Source organism: Notamacropus eugenii, chromosome 1 (genome assembly GCF_028372415.1).
Source record: "Notamacropus eugenii isolate mMacEug1 chromosome 1, mMacEug1.pri_v2, whole genome shotgun sequence".
NCBI classification, from domain to species: Eukaryota; Metazoa; Chordata; class Mammalia; order Diprotodontia; family Macropodidae; genus Notamacropus; species Notamacropus eugenii.
Genome location: NC_092872.1, coordinates 495285204 through 495309256, shown reverse-complemented (window position 1 = coordinate 495309256; position 24053 = coordinate 495285204). Strand labels below are relative to the sequence as shown.

General features: G+C 43.5%; 1 protein-coding gene across 3 annotated transcripts in view; it reads right to left on the bottom strand.

Moving 5' to 3' along the window:
- Window positions 1–24053, bottom strand: part of CACNA1B (calcium voltage-gated channel subunit alpha1 B) — a 254918-nt gene that overhangs the window by 3254 nt on the left and 227611 nt on the right. For 2 of the 3 annotated variants that reach the window (XM_072633211.1, XM_072633212.1), the window contains exons 37-45: window positions 17408–17516; window positions 14716–14823; window positions 10898–10995; window positions 7335–7444; window positions 6479–6620; window positions 4723–4833; window positions 3116–3151; window positions 1691–1898; window positions 204–448 (exon numbers count right to left, since the gene is read on the bottom strand). In XM_072633211.1, coding sequence (XP_072489312.1) covers window positions 204–448; window positions 1691–1898; window positions 3116–3151; window positions 4723–4833; window positions 6479–6620; window positions 7335–7444; window positions 10898–10995; window positions 14716–14823; window positions 17408–17516 — 1167 coding nt within the window. The remainder of the gene's footprint in view (window positions 1–203; window positions 449–1690; window positions 1899–3115; window positions 3152–4722; window positions 4834–6478; window positions 6621–7334; window positions 7445–10897; window positions 10996–14715; window positions 14824–17407; window positions 17517–24053) is intronic. The other variant, XM_072633213.1, reaches the window with a different exon arrangement.

The following is a 24053-nucleotide window of genomic DNA, read 5'->3' as shown; positions in this document are numbered from 1 at the left end:
GTAGGGGGGTCCCTTGTCTTCTCCCATTCAGTTAACTCCCCAAATTCTTTCTGCCTTGTCTCGTTCAGGCTGATAACCTTTGCCATTGAGGTTGTTTACTCTGTGCATAGAAGGGGCAGCACTTTACCATGCATGAGCCCCAGGCATGGTTTAATTCCTCCCCATTATCACTCCATCCTCTCCCAATATATCCAGCCTCTCACCTGTCTATGGGGACCTGGCTCCTGTCCCCCAGGAGGTGATGTGGGACGACTCCCATTGGAGGATTTGGGCTGTGATGGGTCCCGGCTTCCAAATCGGTCACAAGAGTAGAAACGCTGCTTCTCTGAAGAGGAGGAAGAGAGCTGCTTCCGCTCCTGGGACCTCCCCCTTTCTTGTTTCCTCTCATGCTTACATGGGGCTGGACCTTCACCTGATGAAGCTGCCATCCCCATGCTGTGATTTGGTGCTAAGTATAAGACGGAGACACTTAGTCAGGGACAGAGCAACTGGGAAAAGGTATTTCATCCACCCACCCTATTTTCACCTCCCCCTCATACTCTATCTCACCTCCAGTCCCACCATAATCCCTCAATCATCCACCTCTCCGACCTTCCCCATTTCATTCACCCCATCCATAATTTAGCCTCTATGGGCCTCAGTTTCTTTATCTGTAAAATGAGATGAAAGAGTGGACTATACAGTCACTAAGGTCCCATCCAGCTCTAAAACTATGATTAACAGACATAGGTTTTTCTTGCTGAGACTTCATCCAACATCTCTATCACAATCCTTCCATATTCTAAATTGCCCACCACCCCAATCTCAAGCCTGACTTCTAACACAATCCTACCACTCATTCACCTCCTGCCCCAACACCCTTCTCATCCACCTTCCCCATCCCAACACCCTTTTTTCACCTCCATACCAATCCCCCACCTTTACCCACCTTTCCCATTTCAATCATCTCTTCACCCAAGAAGTCACAGACTCCCTAGTCACTAGTATGGCTTCCCTAGACATAGGCATAGCCCTAAAGCATGTTGTCCCTCATTCCTAAAAACTAACATATTGTCTTCTCCTTTTCTGGGTAACTGATCCAGGAAAAGTGTCAGGCAATACTTCAGCCAACAGCCCTCTGAATTGATGGTGGGAAGTCAGTGAGAATGATTGGAAAATTCTGCCTGCTCAGACCAGCCTCACAGGGGCCTCTGTGCCTGGCACAGAGATATTCCCCAAATGGACAGGTTAATTCTTACAGCATATGAATTCTGCACAGGGAAGAGTTATCAGACAGACTCTGGTGCCCCTCCAGGCCATATCTAGTATGGCCTCTTGTTATTAAGAGTCAGTTCTCAATTCTAGGAGTTCTTTGTAGGCATGAGAGTCAGTCTGATGTTTTCCCTTCCTTCCTGGGGCCCTAAGTTCAAGAGGAGTTGCATATAGTGAAGTGACTTGCCTAAGATGTCACAGGTAGTAAGTAGGAAAGCCAGGAATCAAATCCAAGGTTGCTAACCAAATACCCAGTGTTCTTTCCACCATACTATGCTGCTTCAAATATATGTTCAGTAACATAAGACACTCTTTGCAAAGTACTATACAAACATAATGGGTTGGGTTTTTTTATATCACATTATAGGTGTTCAATAAATAATTATTGAATGAAAATTATTGAAATTTTTTTTTAAAGAGAGGAGTTGTATAGTCTCACCCCCATCTCCATCTGCTGACTGACTAGGACATTTATCCAAAGACTTCTGCTTCTTATCCCTGCGTCGGTGACAGCGATGATGGTGGTGATGCTGAGGCTGGCTTGAGGGCACACGTTCCAAGCCATATTCATAAAGGTGCGAGCCATGTGGGCGCTGTGGGGCCAGGGTGGAGATGGAACGCTTCATGGGACTTGTGTCTGGAATGGGCTGTTGTGGGGGGGATAAGGGGAAGACATTAGCTTATTAGCCAGATTCATAGGCTATTAGGGGAACAAAGCTAAGGGAGTAGATGTAGGGTAGGGAGGAAGGAGAGGAGCAGAGGAGCATGGAAGGACAAACAAGGCAGGAGGGCTAAGGGAAGGGTTATGGGGATGCTGGAAGGAACCAGACTCATCTCAGCCTCATCTCCAGGGTGTATCCACATGCCCTCAGAACCTAGAACTGCCTATTATCCCCAAACCTTAAAGGTTTCTTGACATCCTGGCAATTCTGAGTTCAAATGTATTCTCTTTAGCTGCCAATTACTAAGGGATCAGGATCAACACCAGAATTAAAGCTTGTCTAGCTTTATCCCATGCCCAGACAGGAAGTCAGACTTTAAAATGACTGGGGACCAAAAAGTAAAGTAGTCAAGGAAGGTAAGGTGGCTTGAGTCTCTTGCTTCTCTGTTGGTCCACCTTGTCCTGGGTAACTGAGTAGACAAGAGCAGAACCTTTGTACGAGGCCCTAGAGCTGGTGTTAGTCTCTCTGAGGGGCAAGCTTTATCTTTAGATTCATAATTGTTCTTCCTTCTCCAGAAGGAGTAAGACTTAGCTGGTCTAATCCAGCTGAAGCCTCTGTGGCTTTGGGCTAGGAAAAAAAGAGCCACAGTCTCTTCTCAAAGGGCTGTCTCATCTCTTCTGGCCACCATCCCCCCTTATCTCTTTCCTTATATGTTATCAGAAGGCCCCAACCATCTAAGGGAAGATGATTCAGGAACAGCCTTACTATATCCATCTCTCTCTCTATCCAGGAAAAAAAAAAGGGACTCGTTGCAGAGAGCCAGAGCAGTGTGTGGAAAGTTTAGCTATGACTAGTCAGGACACCATCTCTGGGCTCCTTTGCAGACTTCTTTGGGGCATCCCCAACTACTAAGGGGGATTTCCAGAGATAAATGACAGCAATGAGAAAATATCATGTGGAAACTGAGGTGCTCTTCCACAACCCTCGGCAGGATGGGAAAGAATTAGCCTGTGCTAGAGATTTTATCCCCTGAGAACAATCAAGGATATCATTCCTCTTTAACTTGAGGACTCTGGGGCTGCAGAAACATTCTAAGCCAAGCACTCCCACAAGAAGTATACCAAGCATGAAGAGGAAAGAGTTCAAGAGCAACAGGTCTTCATATATGCAGAAAAGGAGGCAATATAGTTTAAGCTACATACTGCTAGGTAACTCCCAGGCGATCGCGCTTGGCTCCTCTGCACACACGGTGGACAAGATGAGGGACAGAACAGCCAGTGGTAAACATCAGGGCAGATGTGCGGCAGATGTACGGTAGACAGACAACAGGATGAATGAGGGGAGAGAGAGGGGGATGGAAGGGAGGAACCAAGAAATGAGAAGGAGAAAGGGGTTAAGGAGAAGGAAGAGAAGAAATAGGGAGGAGGAAAGACATGAAAAATGATGGAAATGAGATTAGAAATGAGAAGTACAAAAGTCATTTAGAGAAGAGACAGAGACAGAGACAGAAAGAGACAGAGAGAGAGAGAATGAAGAAAGACATAAGTAGCCATCAGATGCCAAAGAAAGAAGAAAGAAGATTTATTAACGATAACTCCAAACAAAATGTCAAGGACCAGAAATGATACAGGAAGGACGGGGTGGGAAGCACAAAGAGGGAAAAACACACAGAGGGCTCTGGTTATTCAAGGGAGGCTACAGATACACAAGTATCTTCCACTTCCCCAAGGCTTCCAGAGCTCAGGCTTCCAGCAGATGTTTCTAGCTACAGCTCTGAGGAAGAAATGCTCATTGGCCACTGCTCACCTGCCTTAGTGGAAGGGAGTGGCAGAGAGTGACTATTTCATGGACTAAAATGTCATTGCAATCTGGTCTGCCCAAAACCCTATGGAGAAGATATCCTCCCAGCCCCACATCATACCTGGGGACCCTCAAGGTAGTCAGTTTCCTACCTCCTGTTATATGACTCTTACAGATCCCCTAGTGACCATGGACACTTGGCTTTGTTGTCTCCCATGCCCTTAGGGTGAAATAGGGCCAATTTAGGGACTAATAACCATAGAATAGGGCTTTACTGTCATTTAACTTCCTTAGGGAGGAAAAGACCCCCAGATTCTCTCCAAATACTGTTAGGTTCACTAGTTTACTAGTTCTGAAGCTTAATGGGAAATGCATCCAAGGACTCCAGCTACCTTGGCTCATCATGACTACAAAATAGCCATGACAGAGCTTAAAATCAGGGGAAACTTCTGACTCAGTCTTTTGGCTTTAACAGAAAGTCAAGGTATCTATGTCATGCCCCATCACTGGGGAAAGAGCTAGGTAAGCCTTTCTAGAAAAAGGAAAAAATAGCTTCATATGTTCATATATGTACATATGAGGATATTAAATGTAGGCTTGTGCATAATTATTGAGAAGAAGAAAATATTATGGGCAAAGTGGTTTTTTTTTAAAAAAACAATTTTCCAAACTGAATTGCTTTGGGAGACTCTTTTAGGGTGTCAGGATAGCCAAGAGACTGAAAACTATTCCTTACTCTATGCTTAAGGTTACCTAATCTCAAGAACTAGTGTAAACCTTGAGAGGAGATTCTGGGATGGTGGAGAGAGCACAGGGAAGGCCCAAAGATTCTGGATTTTGAAGTGTAGATACTCTGGGATCAGTCTTAACAGTCTTAACAGTAAATTGACCCAGGGTTCAAGTAGACCCGTCCCAGAATGTCTGCCAGTGTTGGAGAGTGTAGATAGCCTACTCCTAAAGATATTTGTCTCACCTGCATCTCAAATGCATCACCTGTATTTGAACTCACCTGCATCTCTGCAGCCAGGCGGGGCATGGAGGCTGCTCGGCCCTGGCTCTCCAGCCCAGGCTGGGGCTCACCACTAGTGACATCCTGGACCATGTCTTGCATCTCTACAACCTGAGGGAATCACAGTATTAGGTCAGTGGCCAGAACCCCAAACTTATACTTCTTTCCTCCAAGTTCAGAGAAGTAACATCTTGAGGTAAAGCGGAAGAAGCTGAGAAGTGCTCTGAAATTATCCAAGAAAATCACTTTCTTCCCCCAGAAATACCCCCAAGCCGCACCTCCCCCGAGAACAAAATAATGTTGCAGAACACAAACAAGGGTGGGGAAGATCCACCCTCCCAGTAGCCTGCCACTGAGGTGTCTTGAGATGAGCTTTGGGAATCTGTTCTTAAAGAAACAGAAGGGTAAGAAACAAATTGCAGGGAGTTCCCATGGCTCTGAAGATACACAAACACACAAGAATGCATGCAGTACACATACACACATCCCTATATATAATCAATCCACTCCCATGTTAGCAACTGCCCACGGGACATCTCTACCTGGATGTCCTATTGGAGATAAATTCAAAATAGAATTTGTCATCTCCTCTAAGCCTGTACTTTCCCCCAATTTTGCTGTTGAAGAAATTCACCCAGATTTGCGATCTCAGAACTATCCTTGAATCTCCTCTTATCTTACAGCCTCTATCCAATCAGCTGCCTCCATAATATCTCTCTTATCCATTCTCTGTCTTTCAACATGGCTATCTTCCTAGTTTAGATTCCCATCATCTCCTGCGTGGAAAATACTAGCCTCCTAATTATTCCTGCCTTCAGTTTCTACCTTCTCCAATAGATAGATAGATGGATGGATGGATGGATGGATGGATGGATAGATAGATAGATAGATAGATAGATAGATAGATAGATAGATAGATAGATAGATAGATAGATAGATAGATAGATAGATGATAGATACAGATATATCCATCTTCCATGCATAGACTCATATTCCTAAAACACAGGTCCTAATGCATTACCCCACAGCCCAAAAATATCCTTGGTGGTTCCCTATTGCCTCTAGGATAAAATACAAGCTTTTCAACCTGGAATTTAAAGCTCATTACAGTGTGGCTGTCAGACTCATTTAAAATTATTTCCTTTATTCACTCTACACTTCAGAAAAACTAGAGTATGAGCTATTCCCTGAACTAAATATTTTCTCTCTCCTCACCACACCTTTGCATAGGCTGCTCTTGCCCTGAATGCACTCCTCAAAATCACCTCTTAGACTCTAATTTCCTTTAAGGCTCATCTCAGGTGTCACTTGTTACGTGAAGCCTTTCCTGACCTAGTTTTCCATCCCACTCCACCCATCCAGTCAGTTTCATCTCCTTAAATTATCTTCTACTTACTTATTTGTGTACACATCTTATCTCACCTAGTAGAGTGTAAGTTTTCAAGGGACTGGGGCCATTTCTATTCTATTTTTGAATGCCTAGCACCCAGGACAGTGTGCCATGCACAGTAGACTCCTAGAAAATATTGGTTGAATTGAATCAAATCACAAGTACATTTTGAAATACATACAGCTAATAAATAACCCAATACACACAAACATAAACATTCCCAAAGAGGGCATGCACTCTGTTCACTGACAGTCACACCCCTTTACAATTGTAGCCAGTAGACCTGCAAAGCAAAGGGAGCACTACTCCAGTTAAGAGGACAAGATATCTACTGGGTCCTCCCCACCCTCTTCCCCCACCGCACACCCTCACTTGTTTGCTGGGTTGTCCCACAGGAATTTCTGCAGAATGACCACGCTCTAGGGGCATTCTGGTCTCATAGCAGACATCTTGGGTGCGCTGGGTGCCCCATGAGACAGATTCCTTGATGCCACTCCCTGGGTGTGGTCTATAGAAAGACACAAAAAAAGGGGGAAAGAATCTGAGACAAGAGGTTAGACAGGAAGAAGTTATCAACTCTGGCAATAAATTTGGAGGTCATATGGCTATCTTCACAATATGGTCTTTCTTACGCCACTTTTTTGTGTAGCTATTTCTCATACCAGAATATGTCCCTGGTAACTGGGTAGTGACCTAGCATATGTGATGAAATCACTAGAATTCTGTGTGGTGTCAAAAGTATTTGAAAATGTCTTTCCACAATACATCTTCCTATCAGGTGCTTTGGTGTAGGACTGACTATAGGAATAACTCCATGTCCCATTCTATTATCTTTTTTGAAGTAGAATCAGACCCTTCTCTCAAATCTTTCTATTCTCTTTCTCTTTAGTGTGCTATCCCTTTTTCTGAGTACTGAAACTCAGAAAGGAACTTAAGAAATAAGTAAAAAAAAGATTCATTCTGCAAGTCGGGGGTTTGCTCTTTCCAGTCATGGAATGACCTTTTCCTCTCCCTCTCCCTCCTCAGGACTCCATGAGGCTCTCCTTTCCATATATTGTGCTTATAGACTTTTCCCCAGATTCAGCACCAAGGACAGTCATATACTCTCTCAGAGTAAACTATAACACTTAGGAAGACCTAAGGTAGGGCTAGTGAGACTCCTGCCCTGTTACTATCTCCTGACATAGTATCTCTGAAGCCTTCAGACAAAGCTAGTACTCACAGGGCTCCACCATTGCTGAGGGAAGTTGAACTCTTCTGTTTCAAGAACACTCTAGCACCTCGGAGCACAGCAGGTTGGCCTTGGGTGTGGAACAGAGACACAGGACCTGTCTGCAACAGAAAAAAAGATATGCAGGGGTACTGGCAAAAGCCTTTAAGTGGAAAAAAAAAAAAAGAGGACGAAACTTGAATCCTAAGGCCAACTGGCCAAGATGGAGAGTTCTATACCCAGACTCAGCCAGTTAGTAGCTAGGGAAAACCAGGTCCTAAGAAAACTGATGACTTATAACAAAAAGATGCTGAGGAAGGAGTGCATAGAAAGGTACTGTCTACCATGTTGTTTTAAATATCAACTGTACAGTCCTCATTCAGTATAAAAATACAAGGAAATTCCATTCTGCCTTTTGGACAGTGAACAAGTTTCAAGAGTCAGGTGTACCTTGGTCAATCTAATAATGATATGCAGTGTAAAATCCCAGAGGAAAAAAGTGGGAATGGATAGTGGCTCCCAATGCCTGCACTTTGGGACTACTTCAGGGATGGAGCCCCTGGATGTCTCATTCTATAGCATCCAGTGTTGTGTGGGGTGAGGATAAGAGCTCAACCAGGGAAGATAATAGACCACAGAATCAGAGATTTGAAAGAAATGAAGAAGTTATCTAATCTAATGCATACCTAAATGGGAATCCTATCTATAATATCCCAGGCAAGTGATTATCTGATATTTCCTGGAAGACTTCCCAATGATGGAGAATTCATTACCTCCTGAGGTATGACCTTTACCTTTCACTTGTTAGGAGGTTTTCCCTTATATTGAACTAAAATTGATTCCTCCAACTTCTACCCATTGCTCCTACCCACTATGACTTCTAGAGAAAGACCAAATCTAATCTCTTTTTCAAATGACAATCATTCAAATACTTGAAACACCTGTCATGTCTACCCCCAAGACTTCTCTTCTCCAGGTTAATCAGTCATCTGCCTTTCAAATGGATATCCAATAAGGAGCGATGACCCAAGTATTTAGTACCTCTGTGAGTAAAAGGTAGAGGGGTCTCTGCATAGGGCGCTTGGTGGGCCAAAATATGTGACCAACAGTCTACAGTAAATAAATTCCCATACTAGATTATTAAGATGTGAGGTAAGTCAGAGTGGTTTATCCTTGCAGTTATCCCTACCCCATCTCTAAAAATATGCCCCCAATAGGCCACTGCCCAACTAGAAACAAATAAGAAAAGAATTAAGTAGATTCCCAGGCTTAACTTCTATACTAAGAAAAGTTAGAGACCTAGGGACATCACTAACTTTTAAAGCTGAGATACATCAAGGACAACCATATTCTCTTCTGTTGATTGGTCCCCTGTTTCAACATTCTGGGTTCCATTAAACATATCTAAACTCAGGGAGAATTTCCAGTATACCCAACCTTCCAGATAATCAGTCTGAACCTGAACAATGTTGTCTAGTTGGAGAAATAGATCTTGTGTGTCTATGTGCCCTAATACCCTAGCAAGATGGTCTCTCATGTCTGTATAGGGGATAAATAGTATATGTCTGTGTATCCTGAGAACATAACATTATCTTTAAACTTAGCTTGGATGTCCTTGGAGTTCCAACTGAGATTTTTATACTTTCAACATCCTTTTCCCTTTTTTGACTTCCTCCTTGGAGCTATACATTTTTCATGTCTACCCTAAACTAGCTCACCATCATCACCACCACAGCCACCCCCCTCCCAGTGACGCAGGTTTGAAACTGGTTATTTTTGACTCCTTCCTCTCTTCTGTGCCTCACACTAAGCGTTAGTTGCCAAGTCTTGTTGACTTATCCTTATAAATGCCCTACATACATCCCTTTGTCTTCGTATCCATGGCTACCTCCTTATTCCTAATATATATTACCTAATACTTAGATTGTAGTCATAGCCCCTCAGTTGTTCTCCTTTCCTCCAGTTGCTTCCCATCTTTAATTTATCCTGAATAACTTTGCAGATTAACCTTCTTTAAAGCACCACTTTTACCACTGCTTCCCCTAATAATAGATTAACAATTTTTATAGCACTTTAAGATTTGCAAAGCATTTTCTGTACAACAATACTGTAGGGTAGATAATAAAAGTGTTGTGCATGTGAGGAAGTCCAGACATGGAATGATTAAATGACTTACCCACAATTATACAGCTAATAAATCACAGAGCTGGGATTCAAACTCAGGTTCTGCAAATCTAGTCTACTTTCAACTGTGCCATATAGATAGTCTAAACTTCTCAGTAGTCCCTAAATGGGCCTTTAAATTCCCAACTTTAGACTTTCACTTACTTTCTCTTTTAATCATACCTATCCTTGAAATTAAATTTAACTTCTTCCATGAAGCCTTCTCTGACTTCTAACTAACTAACATCTATCGTCTGCATCAATAGCAATTTGGATTTATACAATACATTCTACCATTTAATTATAAATTGCCTCATATTAATGGCTAAGTAAGTGTCTTGTGTGTAACAGGTTTGTGTCTCCAGATAAACTAGAAGGTTCTAGAGGGCAGGAATTGTGTGTATATATTTCTGTATGTCCAATGATGACAAACACGTTCTCTTTCCTCCCCATCACTCACTCTTCTGTGCTTTAGCTAGGATGTAGACAAAACCTCCAAATCTAGTATGTCTTATAATTAAACTATTCAGATAAGTAAGATATAGGGTAGATTCTCAATAAATCCTTGTTGACTGGTTGATGAGTTGGAAGGAATAGAGGGGAGGGAAAAAAATGACAATTTCTCATAAGAACCATAATACAGACAAGTTGCAAATTGTCACAGTTAAGTTGTACAAGTTGGTCAGATGAATGCAAATGATATGTAAACACATAGAATATTTGCAAACTTCAGGTTGCCCATCTATTTTGTCTATTGCTCCCTGTTCCAATCCCCTGAATGTCATCTTCTTGAGACCAGGTATTGTTTCATTTTTGTCTTTGTACCCCCAAACCTAGCTTTGTACATAATAATGCTTGATGAATTGAACTGGGTGTGGTCCTCAAGAAAATCTGGCTGTTAGCAGCATATCAGTTCCCTGAGGGCAGCATGCAGTATTTGGCACCATGTGGATAAGGAGGCAATAGGAAACAAAAGATCAGTTCTAAACCAACTCTAATGGCATTCTTGATTTTACCACATCTGTGTGCTAGGAGTAGGGGAAGCAATAAATAGAAAGATCTCCATGTGGAACACTGTATATAATGAATAGTTCTCACTTCAGCCTTAAGATCAGGTTCAGATGACCTGCTTCAGGAGCCTAGGAAAGTCTCCATGCTGTACCATGCCATTCATCGCTTTCCTCCCCATCACTCACTCTTTTGGAATTTAGCCAGGATGTAGGCAGGTCCTCCCAACCTAGTCTCTCATAAAATTAAACCACTCTAGATAAACAGGATGCATACTTGAGAAAAGTTACTGATCAGCCATTTGTAATTCTCCTTTTCCTTTTTTAACCTCTCCCCTTCCTGATTCCCAGAATGTTCCCCAAGGCCCCCAGGCTCTCTATTCTTGGTATCTAGGATATGCCTACCGGAGGCTGGTGACCTTGGTCTCGGGTGTTTTTATTCTGCTTGTAGAAGTCAAAAATCATCAGAGCTGCGTAGACTTTTCCCACAGTCATCTCATCAGCTGGAGGCAGAGATGGAGAAAAGGAGGGAAATTGGTAAGGTAGAAAGGGAGGAAGACAAACATATTGTGAAGATGGGGTAAGAGAGAGGAGGGAGACCATAGATTCAGAGAGAAAGGATAGAGAAGAAAGAAAAAAAAGGAAAAGCAAGAAACAAACAAGGTTCACACCAACTTTTCTCCCTTCCCCCAACCTCAATTCCCACAATGAGTCCATCTTCAAAGAAGCCCAACTTTTTACTTATCCAATGATCTCCATCAGGAGAATATGGGACCAAGGTCTCCATAAACCCCCTTTCACTTCTTCATTTCTCTCAATGGCACCACCATTCCCTTCAGTACTTGAGTTCCAAACTTTGGCCTCATCTCTAATGCCTCTCTCTCCTTCCCCACTTATAGCAATTTACTAAATTCTTCAGACTCTTCTTTTTAAATGACCCTCAAAGGCATTCCATTCATTCATTCCTTCACCCATCCATCCATCCATCCAACATTGATTTACATTAACAAAACCTAACCTTGGTCCAGGCACTCATCACTCAATGCTTGGATTACTGCAATAGACTTCTAGTTGGCCTCTTTGCCTCTAGTTCCTGGTCAAATACATTCTGCCCATGTCACCAAAAGGACATTTTTCCAACGCAGCATTCCTGCACTGTCCCTCTCCTATATCAATACTAAGTTTCTCTTCCTAGCTTCCAACACTCTCTAACATCTGGCCTTCATCTTCTCTATGTAACCTTATCTCCTACTCCCTCACACTAATATTCTGCTCCCCAGTGTCTGCCATGCACATCAGAGTTATCCCTACCTTAATATCCTTAAGAAATCTATGTTCCTACCTGGAACACCCTTCTCTCAGAAAATTCTCCCTTTTCCTCAAGACCTAGTTTAAGTTTCATTCCTAATAGCCTGGTCTATTCCAACTCACTCTGAACTCTCTCTTCATGATCTTCTGTACCACTTAAAGGTTAGTCCTTCATTACTCATTAATGGGGGGATCTACTAAGTGCAACTCAACAAACATTCATTAAACATCTACTATGGGAAGAATAAAAAATGATTCTAAGGTTTGGAACATGGGAGACAGGGTAAATAGTGGTACCACAGACAGAAATAGCAAACTCAGGAAGAGGAATAGGTTTAGGGAGAAAGAAAAATCTAGATTTGAGTTAAGTTGAGGTACTGTTCAGATGCATTAAGGGTATAAAGGCCCTATGCTTGGCTAGCTTTGCTGTAGCACACACTCAGGCACTGGATCCAGAGTTGTCTTATGTGGTTTTCTGATTCTTTAGGCCCTCAATACATAGAATCATAGATTCTCAGACTTGGGTATGGCTTCTGAGGTCACTGAGCCCAACCCACACAGGGACAGAAATCTTTACAATAGTCCTAACAAGTGGCTATCAAGTATCTACTGAAAGAACTTCAGTGATGAGAACTCCCTCTCTCCTGGGGCAGCTCATTCTACTTTTGGACAGCTCTAAATGTTTTTCTTAATAGGAGATAAAAGTCTTCTTCCTTGCAATGTCTACCCACTGTCCTTTGGGACCTTCAAAAACCTAAAGATAGTGATTGCCACCCTCACCCCCTAAGTGCCTTAAATTATCTCTTCTCCAGGCTAAACATTTTAAGTTACTTCAACTGATTTCATTTTCAAAATGACTGTGGTACAGCTGGTCTTGAAACCAGGAAGACTTAGGTTTAAGTCTGATGTCTGATCCATGTTGGCAGTATGACTGTAGTCAAGTCACATAAACCCTCAGCATTCTAAGCACTCTCTAAATCTTTAAGTTTAAACAGATGCTGGCTTCCAATGGTAGAGGGAATTCCCTTTACTACTAAAATCACAGGTCCAGTTCTTATCCCTTCTTTTACACCACAGTCTTTCCATATGGGATAGTTTACCTTTGAGCATTTCTCTTAGCAATGGATAGTGAGTGCTAATCCTTACAGCCAAGGCCCAATCTGGGCCTTCATCACTTCAAATCTGGATTACACCGATAGACACCTAGCTGTCCCAGCCTCTGATCTCTCCTATATATACTATCAGCATTACCTTTGTAAGGCCCATTTCACTCTCCTGCTTAAAAAGCTTTTTCTAGAACCTTGTGATCTATTATATCAAATCCAAGATTCTTAATGTTCAAAGCCCTACATATCTTGGTCTTCTTCCTATCTCATCCTCATTTCTCCCTGGGACCTTCTATCATTACCATGGAGATCTTCTCTGCTAATCCTTTTCCCCTTTGTTCTTCAGTCATTTCAGTCATGTCTGCCTCTTTGTGACCCCATTTGGGATTTTCTTGACAAAGATACTGGAGTAGTTTGCCATTTCCTTTTCCACTTCATTTTACAGATGAGGAAACTGAGGCAAGCAAAATTAAGTGACTTGCCCAGAGTCACATAGCTAGCAAGTATCTGAGGTCTGATTTCAACTCAGAAAGATGAGTCTCTTTGACTCCAGGCCCAGCACCTTACCCACTGTACCACCTAAATATTTGTTCGATTGAATTATAATTATCAAGACTATATAGAATATGTTTTGCTATTGTTCAGTCACATCTGACTCTTCATGACCCCATTTTGGAGTTTTCTTGGCAAAGATACTGGAGGGGCTTACCATGTCTTTCTCCAGCTCATTTTACAGATGAGGAAACTAGGGAGAACAGGGTTAAGTGATTTGCCCAGGGTCACATAGCTAGGGTCTGAGGCCAGTTTTGAATTCAGGAAGTTGAGTCTTCCAAACTTCAGGCCCAGGACTGCATCCACTATACCACCCAGCTGCTTATCTTTTCTCCTTATCTTCCTAACTTACCTCTCCTAGGAAGCCATCCACAACTTAACCTGACTTCTCCACTTAAGTATTTACCACTGAGTTTGAATGATATTAATTTATATTTATTAATATGCATTTCTGAAAATGACATTCTCTGCTTGTTTTTCAGAACGTGTGTGTGTGTGTGTGTGTGTGTGTGTGTGTTATCCTCCTATATTATGAGTTTCTTAAAGGCAGAGACTATTTCTTTCACAGAATTACAGAAGTTCAAAACTGAGAGGGACCTTAGCGTTTATCTGGTATAACTCCTTTTCTAGTATAAGATTCCTTTTTTGCTATATTACCAAGACCCTAAGCTAAGCATGACCATCCTGCTTCTGTTGCTAATGACAGGAATCGTACTACCTTTCAAGATGGTCCATTTTATCACTGGATAGTTCTGGTTGCTAAAAGGTTCTTAGGAGGTGAACTCTCTTTCTCAAGGTTGCTGTCACTTTCATATCACAAACCAAGATTTCCTTATTCTCTGAATACCTTCCTGGAATGAAGCCCAGAGTAGTAGCTCTCAACACCTTGTCTACCTTTTGAGAGATGAGATTTACCTTCTCACCATATCTAGTCCAAAACAATGTGTACAGTATTAACAAAAGAGCAAGGTTATGGAAGATGGAAAGAAGATCTGCATTCTGAAAGCAATACTAACTACACCAGTGGGTCAGTAGGTGAGGAACATCTGTTCTGACCTTTGCTACTGCCCCAGATCTAACTTCCCTCAGAGTTCCCCACCATCTACCATTTTCTTTTCCATGTCTGTATCTACTTCTTCCCCTCCTCCTTACCTCACCCGCCTCCATCTTTTCAGCCTTTTGTTGGCAAGGATTCTTGAGGGGGAAGACAAAATGGTTGAGGAGGGGGCAGTGTTGCTGCTCTACTTTCTTACTTACGTTTATGTGGTGGCACCAACAAGTCCAGTGTCTTCTGGGGAAGATTAGCCCAAACAGATGCAATCTCTTTCCTTAGTTCTGCATCGCACTGATGCTGTTTCATCCCAGCTATGGATCCAAAGCAAGGAGAGGGAGAGGCAGAGAGAGGTTCCTTAAATTCACTCAACAAGTGTTTACTGAGCACCTGTGGAATAGCAGGCACTCTCCTATGTGCTATCGAGGACTTTAAGAATCCCTGCACTCTAATAAAGCAGACCTTTCCCGCTTCATTTTTCTTTTTTGTTTTTGTGTACATTTTCTTTTGCAATGTGGCTAATATGGAAGTGTTTTCCATGACTTCACATGTATAATCAATATCATATTGCTTGCCTTCTTAAGGGCTGGGGGATGGGTGGAAAAGAAGAAGAGAATTTAGACGTCAAAATTTTAATAAATAAATGTTAAATGGGAAATATTTAATAACATAAATAAAAAATCTTTTAAAAGGAATTCACAGTCTAATGGGGAGGTAATTCAAAGCTAATTTTTACAAATGCTACTTGTGAGGTATGAAGTGTTAGGAGACAGTGCCCAATCACTGTAATCAAAGGGGACTTCAGGGAAAAGGCACCATGTGATCTGGGTCTTTAAGGATGCCACAAATATGTGTTGCCTTGTGACTGATTGTATTTCAACAGAAAGAGATAGGCGAAAAGGTATTTCACATGAAGGAAGAAGCATGAACAATGAATAAATGACGAGGAGGCAAGAAAGCAGAAGGCTTTACATGGAATGGCATTGCATTGCAGTTTGGCTGGAGTGGAAAGGACCATGATGGGAAGTAATATGAGATAAGGCTAGATAGTTTAATTGGAGACAAATAGTGAAATGCCTTGGCTACCAAAGTCATAAGTTTAGACTTTATCCTGCAGGTACTGGGGAGCCATAAGGTTTCGAGGCAGGGAAGTGATGTCAGCAAAGTCACATATCAGGGAAGATCAATCAGTCAGCCTGTGAAGCATGGTTAAAAAGGGAAAGAATCTGAATGTGAGAAGACTCATTTAGGAAGTCATTGCCAGGGTAGTAATGAGGTCCTGGAATAGAGAGAAGCAGTTGGATTCAAAACAGAAAAAGAATTCAGTGCTAGCCTCATAGTTCTCCACCTGCCAGGAAGACAGAGGGTTTCCCAGAGTCCAACAGAAAGGCTAATGGTTTTAAAAAGACAAGACTGAAATCTGGATCTTCCCTTATGTGAGCAGTGCATGTCAGAGACACAAGGGGCTGTCCCTTTCCAGCCATGCTCATTCATTATTTGTCTCTCCCAGTGACAATCTCCCTCTGGGGGAGAACATCCTACTCTTTTATGAGACATGGGGCCCTGTAGGCATAGCATCCTCATTAGATGATATCATCAAAAGCCCAATAACTTTCCTTGGTCAGAACAAGGGAAAAGGGAAAGGGTCAGCTGCCACTTAGGAAATGGAAATAATGAGAAAAGATAGGCAGAGAGCAAAGTAGGGACGCCAGAGGCATTTCAAGTTGGGCAAACTGCTTCAGCCCAGGCCCTGTCCAGGTTTCTTGGGCATTATTATGATCAAATGCTGAGTTGAAGGTTAACCTAAGTTCTCAGTCTGGGTTTTGTAGTTCCTGAGTGAATCTCTTTTATCCTTCCCTGCCTTGTGCTCCCAGAGAGATGTGTGTGTGTGTGTATGTGTGTGTGTGTGTGTCTGTGTGTGTGTGTGTGTGTGTGTTGGGGGGGGAGGAGAAGATTGAATTCACTGCCTCAAGAAAAAGGACTACAGTATCCCAAACCATTTCATCTCCCTGTCTTCCATAGCTTTCGACCACACAGATTTTCTCTGAACTTCGATAGCCTTGAATTCAGTATGTCAGAACCTAGCACTTATCACTCCCTTGTATTATTCTCTAATTCTTCTTGTGAGTCTTGTGTCCCCAAATAGACTTGGAGACCCTGAGCAGAAAGCTGGTCTTCCTTACTGCCTCAAGCCCAGTGAATAACATGGGTCTGGAAGCACAATAAACATAGAAATGTCAATATGTTTGCTTCTGACTTAACCTGGTTTGACAACTAATGGGAGAACTGGGTAGCCATTCTCTTTTGGAAGGGGTGGGCTGCAGTGATATTCCTACAAATATCTTTATTAAGCCATGCAGGAAGAAGGAAGCTCTTTCCTTGGTGCAGGGGATAGAAGCCCTGAGACAAAGACTGCGGAATCTTCCTGTTCCCTCTACCTCGAATTCTCACCCATACTTTAACATCTACCTCAAATGCCACTTTGTCCAGAACATTTTTCCAGATTCTTCCCTGTTGGTGATAGCTTCTCCCCAGCTCAAATCTCATATTGAGCTCTTGTCTGCCCTTCTCTTACAGTTAGAGAATATTGTGTAGTAGAGTTATTTCTGCATGTTACATCCTCATTAGACTTTAAGAGATAGCTATGATGATGAAAATTCGGTATTATCTGAACTTTGTGTATCTCACAGGGTTAAATACGATGCTTGGCTTACAATGCTTTTCCTGAAAAATAAAGGGAACTTTAGTCTTGTCAGAGGTTCAAGCCTTGGAGCACAGCTCAGTCCTCTTCTCAGGCCACAGCCATTCTTGAACAAGAATGGGGGTAGATATTGTGGGGTTTCTGCCTGGCTCCTGATTTCACCCCTGCTCGAGGTGTCAGCCCTTTTACCACCTCACCTGGTGCAAGTTTGATGTCCAGAGCCGTCCGGATGAGGGCCATCAAGGTGGAAGTGAAGTGGACAGTCATATCCTCATTGGAAATGGGCATGTTCATTCGCACCAGACGCTGGGGAGAGACCCGAGTGTGGGTCAGGATAAGAGCCCGGCCTGCCAGCCACCCTCTCATCTGACCCTCCCCCTCCCAACTGTTGACTTGAGGGCTTAGGAAGAGTTAAGCTTTGGTGCGCTTGTGGCCTGCTCTCCTCTTCCAGGAGGGTATGACATGAGCTGAGTTAAGTAGGAAGGGGGAGGTTTGCCAGCATTCATATCCCCCTTAAAGCCAGCTTCAGAAACCAAAGGGCCAAACCAAGACCAGCCTCCTTAGACTTTTTCTCTGCAAAAGGTAAGAGGCTAACATCAAAGGAGACCTATTAGACCTATTCCTTCCCCAGGAAACAGACCGAGTCTCTGATGCCTCAGCTGATGCCTCCTGTCCCTCAAGTTCAATCCTGACTAGTCTTCCGTCCTTCAGCAGAAGTCTGCCTTAGGTATCAGTCACCCATGTTCTAGCCTCCCTGCCACTGCACAGAGGAGGGAAAGGCCAATAGTTCTGCTACTTCTGAACAACCACTTTGCAAAGGGCCTGACCCTCCCCCCGCCCTCAGGCTGGGCAGAATATCCCTGCCCTTTCTAGGTGCTAGCAGTGGCAGGGAAGCCAGACACACATCTTGCTTCCTGAAGTCTCTCTGTTCCTAGTCGTGGACTGGCCAGGCTTGCCCCTCACCCTTACCAGCTTCTTAGGCATCTCACTCCCTGGCTATATAGCTAGTTACTGTCTATCTTGAGTCATTTCTCTACATGGAGAAGAAATGAGTTTTCCAGGTAGTTCACACAGGAAGGTAAAAGGACTTAAGCCTCAGTCTGTGCCAGTGGCACCTGGTTTGTCCTTTACAACACAGCAGACAAAAGCTACCTTACATTCCCTGGTCCCTGGCAGTCCTTCTCCAGAGAAGCTACTAGTCTGTCAAACTCGAAGGTTCCACAGCTGGATCTCAAGGTCCCTATCCCTTCCAGAGTATATGGGAGTTAGCACTAGCCCCGTGCCCAAGAGCATCTTCCCCAAATAGTTTCCTCTTGCTCCCCGAGCTAGGCTGCTGCTTCCAGTGCAAAAAGTCCCCAACTTGCCTGTCAAACTTCCTAGTCATGACTCATTCCTTGGGTCCTCATGTTCAAAAAGGTCTGTCCTGGATGGAAAAACTATACCATATGCAGACCAAGGGAAGTGATCCAGGCGTGGGAACTTGCCTTAGACTGGTATTCACCACCACTTCAGGAAGACTCACAGAATCTTAGGGCCAAAAGGAATGTCTGGGGTCATCTAATCCAACACGAAGCGGGAATCCAGTCTCTAACACTCCTAATGAGCTTCTGTTTAAGAGCTCCGGTCTTAAGTGGCCACCTTAGGAGCCAGCCCACACCACTTATAGACAGGTCTAATTGTTTAGAAGCTTCACTTTGTATCAAACAGAAACTGCACCTTTTTGCAATTTCCATCCAGTGTTTTAAATACTGCCCCATAGGGGTCAACCAAGCAAAACTCATCTCATCCCTCTTACAAGAGCTTTCAAATAATTAGAGCCTTTCAAATGCTTAAAGGTAAATATGGTAACCCTCTAGAACTGTGTTGTTCTACAGGATAATTATTATTAGTTCATTCAACTGATCTTTGTAAGATATGGCTTCCAGTCCCTCCACCATCCTGGTGACCAGCTCCAACTTGTCATTGTCTTTTCCCAAAGGAGATATGCTTCTTTTTTCCAGAAGTTGGTTTCCCTCCCAGGTCGCTGGAACCTGCCAGGGTTTTGAAACATCCTGTTTCAGAGTCAAGAGTGGTGCAGTGGAAAGAATGAACTCTGGATTTGAGTCAAAAGACTTGAGTTCAAATTCTGATGCTGACACTAACCCCCCTTTGTTACCTTGAGCAAGTCACCTCTCTTCAGTCTCAGTTTCTTCATCTGAGAAATGAAAGAGTCTGACTTGATGGTCTTTCAGGTCACTCACAGTTCTTTATCTATGGTCCTGCGACTTCTGTGGGTTATGAACAACAAAGTGGAGAGTTTGAAGAGTGGCATGGGGCAGGGAGGGAGGAAGCCAGTCCTGGCCTGGACACCTCGATTCCAGAGGGCAGCCGGTAGTCTCAGAGATCCTTTGTTATCTACATATCAAAAGGGAAAGACTTTGGGAGAGTTTCCCTGTATCCCAGTGCAAGTAACTGACTTGGTAGTAAATAACAGAGAATCGTAGAATGTCAAAGCTGGGAGGGATGTTCATTTTATGGATGAGAAAACAAATCCAGAAATGTTAGGTTAAAGGACATGAAAGTTAGTTAAAGAGCTGGAGCTAGAACCTGGACCTCCTAAATCCAACTGTGGCTCTATGTAGAGGAAGAAAGAAAGGTTGGAGAGATCCCTTTTAACAGCAGTTCTTGGAAAGACATTCATTGTTCTTTCCCGGTACCAGGAGAAGCTGCTAAAGCTTAGGTCTCTAAGCTTCCATGACATATTACTAAAGGAGCCTTGGTCAGGTAACTTGCTCATTGCCTAAGTTTGCTGAGTCCCTTACATGTGCATTGGGCAGGGGTGGGGTTGAGAAGCACATCTGCTTGATTCCAACAGAGTCCCCAGTCTTCTCTCTCCCTCCCCTCCCCCCATTCTAGCTGGATCTGGTATTCCAAGTTTTGAGCATTAGGCTAGAAAACTAGGTCATGAAAAAAAGGAAAAGGCAAAGCAGTAATTTGGGGAGGTTTAGGGTTTCTGGGAGAACAGGAGCTGCTCCTCTTCAGCCCAAATTCAGGTGAAGCTCTACCCAATGGATTGGCCATCCTGAGATCCTAGGTCATAGGAGTCAAAAGATGACAATGTGAGAAAGCAATAAAGCAGAAAGGAGACCTGTGTCCTGAGGCTGCTTTCTCTATGGTAAGCAGGAGTCAGATAGCCTCTAATCTAAATGAGGATTGTGAAATGACCCTTGGGATGCTTGGGTCCATGGTAATCAGCAAGGAAACTTCTACTAATCCAGGATTTGATCCCTTCCCCAAGGATTTGTCCAGTCAGGTCACCTGTAGGTCCCTTAGACTTGCATAAAGTCTCTTTCAGGTCCTAGTGGAGGCAGCGAATATAGTGAACTGAGGTAGTCTATTTTCTGTTCCCATAAGAAGCCCTATCCCCAGCCCAGAGAGGAACACTAATCTCTGTACTCAATAAGCATGTTTGGAAGACTAGAGTCAGGCCACCCTGGAAAAACTGCCAGGTTTCAGCTTGGTGAGAGGAAGGCAGGCTCCTCAACCATGAAGGCTCAGACCCTGAGCCTTTCTGCACAAACAATCTCATTCTAAAGCCATCTTTCCCATCACCAAGGAGGGAGTCTCTTCTGGAGGCACAATGGTCAGCAGCAAATGAGTCCTATAAACTTGAGAAATTAGATCATTATCCCAGCTCTGTTGGCTGGGTCAGCATTGCAGGGCAAGAGGTAGGTCCCTTGCGAACCTTGTCCATTGACTTCCAAGACAGCTAATCTGAATAATCTCTTTGACTGCTCCTTGGTAATGACCTGAAATGAAATCCAGAGCCTGGCCAAAGTGATGACTCTTAGACATCCTTTCCGGTTTCTTTATTACTATCATCCCCACAGCAGAGTCTCTTTAAGAAACCTGCCATTTTGGAAAATGGAACTTCATAACAGCAGTTTTTACTATTTGGCATGGGGAGACTTGAGCAGAAGGGAAGAAGACAAATAGAAAGGGAGCCACTGTCCATTTAACCCCAAGCTCTGCCACAAGCTCCACCATTTTGGCCACTGCCCCTCTTCTAACCCACAGTCCCCAACTTAGCCTATCACATTTAGTGTCCAAAGGAAGGATACTTTTCAGCAGAGACATGCTTGGGGAAAGTCATAGAAATGTCTGGCCTCATGATAACTCATTTCGTTCACAATCTAGGGCCAGTCTAAAACAAGGTAGGCAGCAGTTACAGTTATAGGGCACTGTCCTAACCCAGTCTTCTACCTCTGCTTGGTCAGGGAGCAGATGCCAGAGCTGGCAGCCCCCTCCCTGTAGGGGCTAGAAAAATAATCTCCTCTGTCCCAAGTAGTCCAACCCAATATGAAATGCTGGCAAAGTTCCAATTTGGTGTGTTCAATAGGGGGTCCCCCAGGCAACAGGCCTTGGCCTCTCAGCGCACAAAAGGTTAGAACATATACAGTCAATATTCAGTGCAATCCAATGGTTAACTTACTGCAGAAGGTTGAAGGAGTCCCACTTCAGTGAGAGAGAAAAGGTTAGGGATGGAAAGAGACAGAAGATGCATGGGCGTGAAGAATAAGCAGATGAGTCCTAACTTCTGTCAGGAGAGCTCCATCCTGGACTGGGCCAGGAGCTGGAATAGGGGGCCTTGATCTTCCCCTTGGAATCTGACCTTAGGAGGTACAGGGGATATTCTCCTTTGGTCTCTCTTTTGCTCCTTGGACATTTTCTGGAGTCTTTCCAGGAGCCAATAGCAGGCTGTCTACCTGAAAAAAGGCTTGAGAACATAGTCTATCTAACTGTGCCCAGTTGGAGGGTTTTGGGGTGGCTTAAGTCTTATATCCAGCTGTCAATTTCCATAAGCACCCTAGATGGACTTCCTCTGCCACTCCCTTTCCTACAACCACATCTACTTTCTTGCCAATACATAGGAACCAGAAGAACCCAGGTTCTTCCTTTCTCAAAGCTCTTGGCACCCACCCTAGTATCAGCCTTGTCTCCAGCTCATGCTGGACCAGCATGTCATACTGCCAGTCAGGAAGAATAATCCCTGGACCAGGGACTGACTGGCACTCCCAAAGCTCAAAGCTACAAGGAAAATAGGGCTCTCTTTTCACTTATGATCCTGGCCTTTAGCTTTCTGCATCCACAATCAGGTGGACCTGACCAAGGCCTGAAGCCTATTCCCACAAAACCCCAGGTGAGATTCAGGCTGAGAAGGACTCTTTGGAGGGCTCTCATTGTAGCTGCTACCGTTGATTGCCTCCAGTACAGGTAAAGCAGGCTCACAAGCTTATCTGAGAGGCTTTTCCCTCTTCCCACCTTCTTTGCCCTCATCTGCACAGACACAGGGAGCTATTTCTGGTCAGAGAGAGAGAGGAGGAGGATGGAAATCATTCCTCTCATGGCAATTGTTGTGGGAAGGAAGAAACCGATAAATCAGAATGTGTGATGTCAGAATACAGTTGTGATCTGGTCATTTATTTGGCAAGGGGCTCCACTGTCACTTGGAAATGGTTACACAATAAAATCGTGATTGAAATAATCAATTGCTACTCATATGACTCTATCCCTTAACATGAATGTGACAGTCCTGTACATAGCCACACTAGCTCTTGAAAGTCAGAGCTCATCATTCCTGGGACCCTGAGATCAGATCTCATAAACCATTCATTGATGACCATCTGCTGTTGTTTAGTGTATACCCCATTCTCTTTAGACTTCCTCAAATTATGCTGAAGAGACTTTATCCCAACTCGGTATCTGGTTACAGACTATATGAGCCTGAGAAGAGGAAAGAAAAAGAGGCTCCTTTGGTCCTCATTTTTCTATCCTACTCTCTCACTGCCTCAGATAAGTATTTCCCTAAATTCTATGGTCTAGCAGGCTCCCTCACTCCTTAGTTCCTGGCATATAGCAAATGATTAATAAATGCTCTGTATCTGTCTGTCTACCTGTCCTAGCCAGATTACCCTAGGATCTCTGACCTAGGCTTATAAGCAAGAAGGAGGTAGCCCTGAATTCTATTTCTAGATCAGCCAGAAATGGACTTATCAGAAATCAATCCCACACAGTGACTCTCTCTTCCTTTTCTCCTTGATTGTCCTTCCAGAAAAATGAATAAGGGGTGACTGACAGACTGTTCAGATGAATGAATGGGAAGCACAGTTCAACATCTCACTACAGCCCACTAAGTCAAGGCCTTAAAGCCTGGGGTCTGAATCATTTCTCTCATCTCTCCTCTCAGAATGGCTGGTATCCTTCAAGACTCGGTTCAAATACCACCTTCTATGGGAAACCTTTCCTTAGTCCCTCATTGGCTAGGGCCCCTCTTCTCAGTTCATACATATTATGCATAGATTTCTATATGTACATGTGAGCGCCCTTCTTAAATTGTAAACTACTTGAGGCCAAGGACTTTCACGTTGCCTTCATATTCCTCCACCAAGCACAGGGTCTAGCACTTAGTAAGTGCTTGTTGATTGATAGTAGCTAACAAAACAGGAACTTGAAGACAAAAGGTAGTCATTAAAGTGGTCCTGGGGAAAGGTCCTTGGTTGAGGCTTATACTAGTCATAGCTGTCAGAGCTGGAAGAGGTTTTAGGGTTCATCTAGTTTGGCTGGACTGATAAGTGCATAAATAATCACTAGCATTTATATAGCACTTTAAGATCACAAAGCACTTTACAAATACTATATCACTCTGGGAGATCCATTTTATAAATGAGGAAGCAGAGGCAGCAGAGATTAAGTGACTTGTCCAGGATCACAGTTAGTGAACATCTGAGACCAGTTGTGAACTCCAGTCTTCCTGACTCCAGGTCCAGAACTCTATTAGCTGCACATCCTAGAAAAATGCAGGGG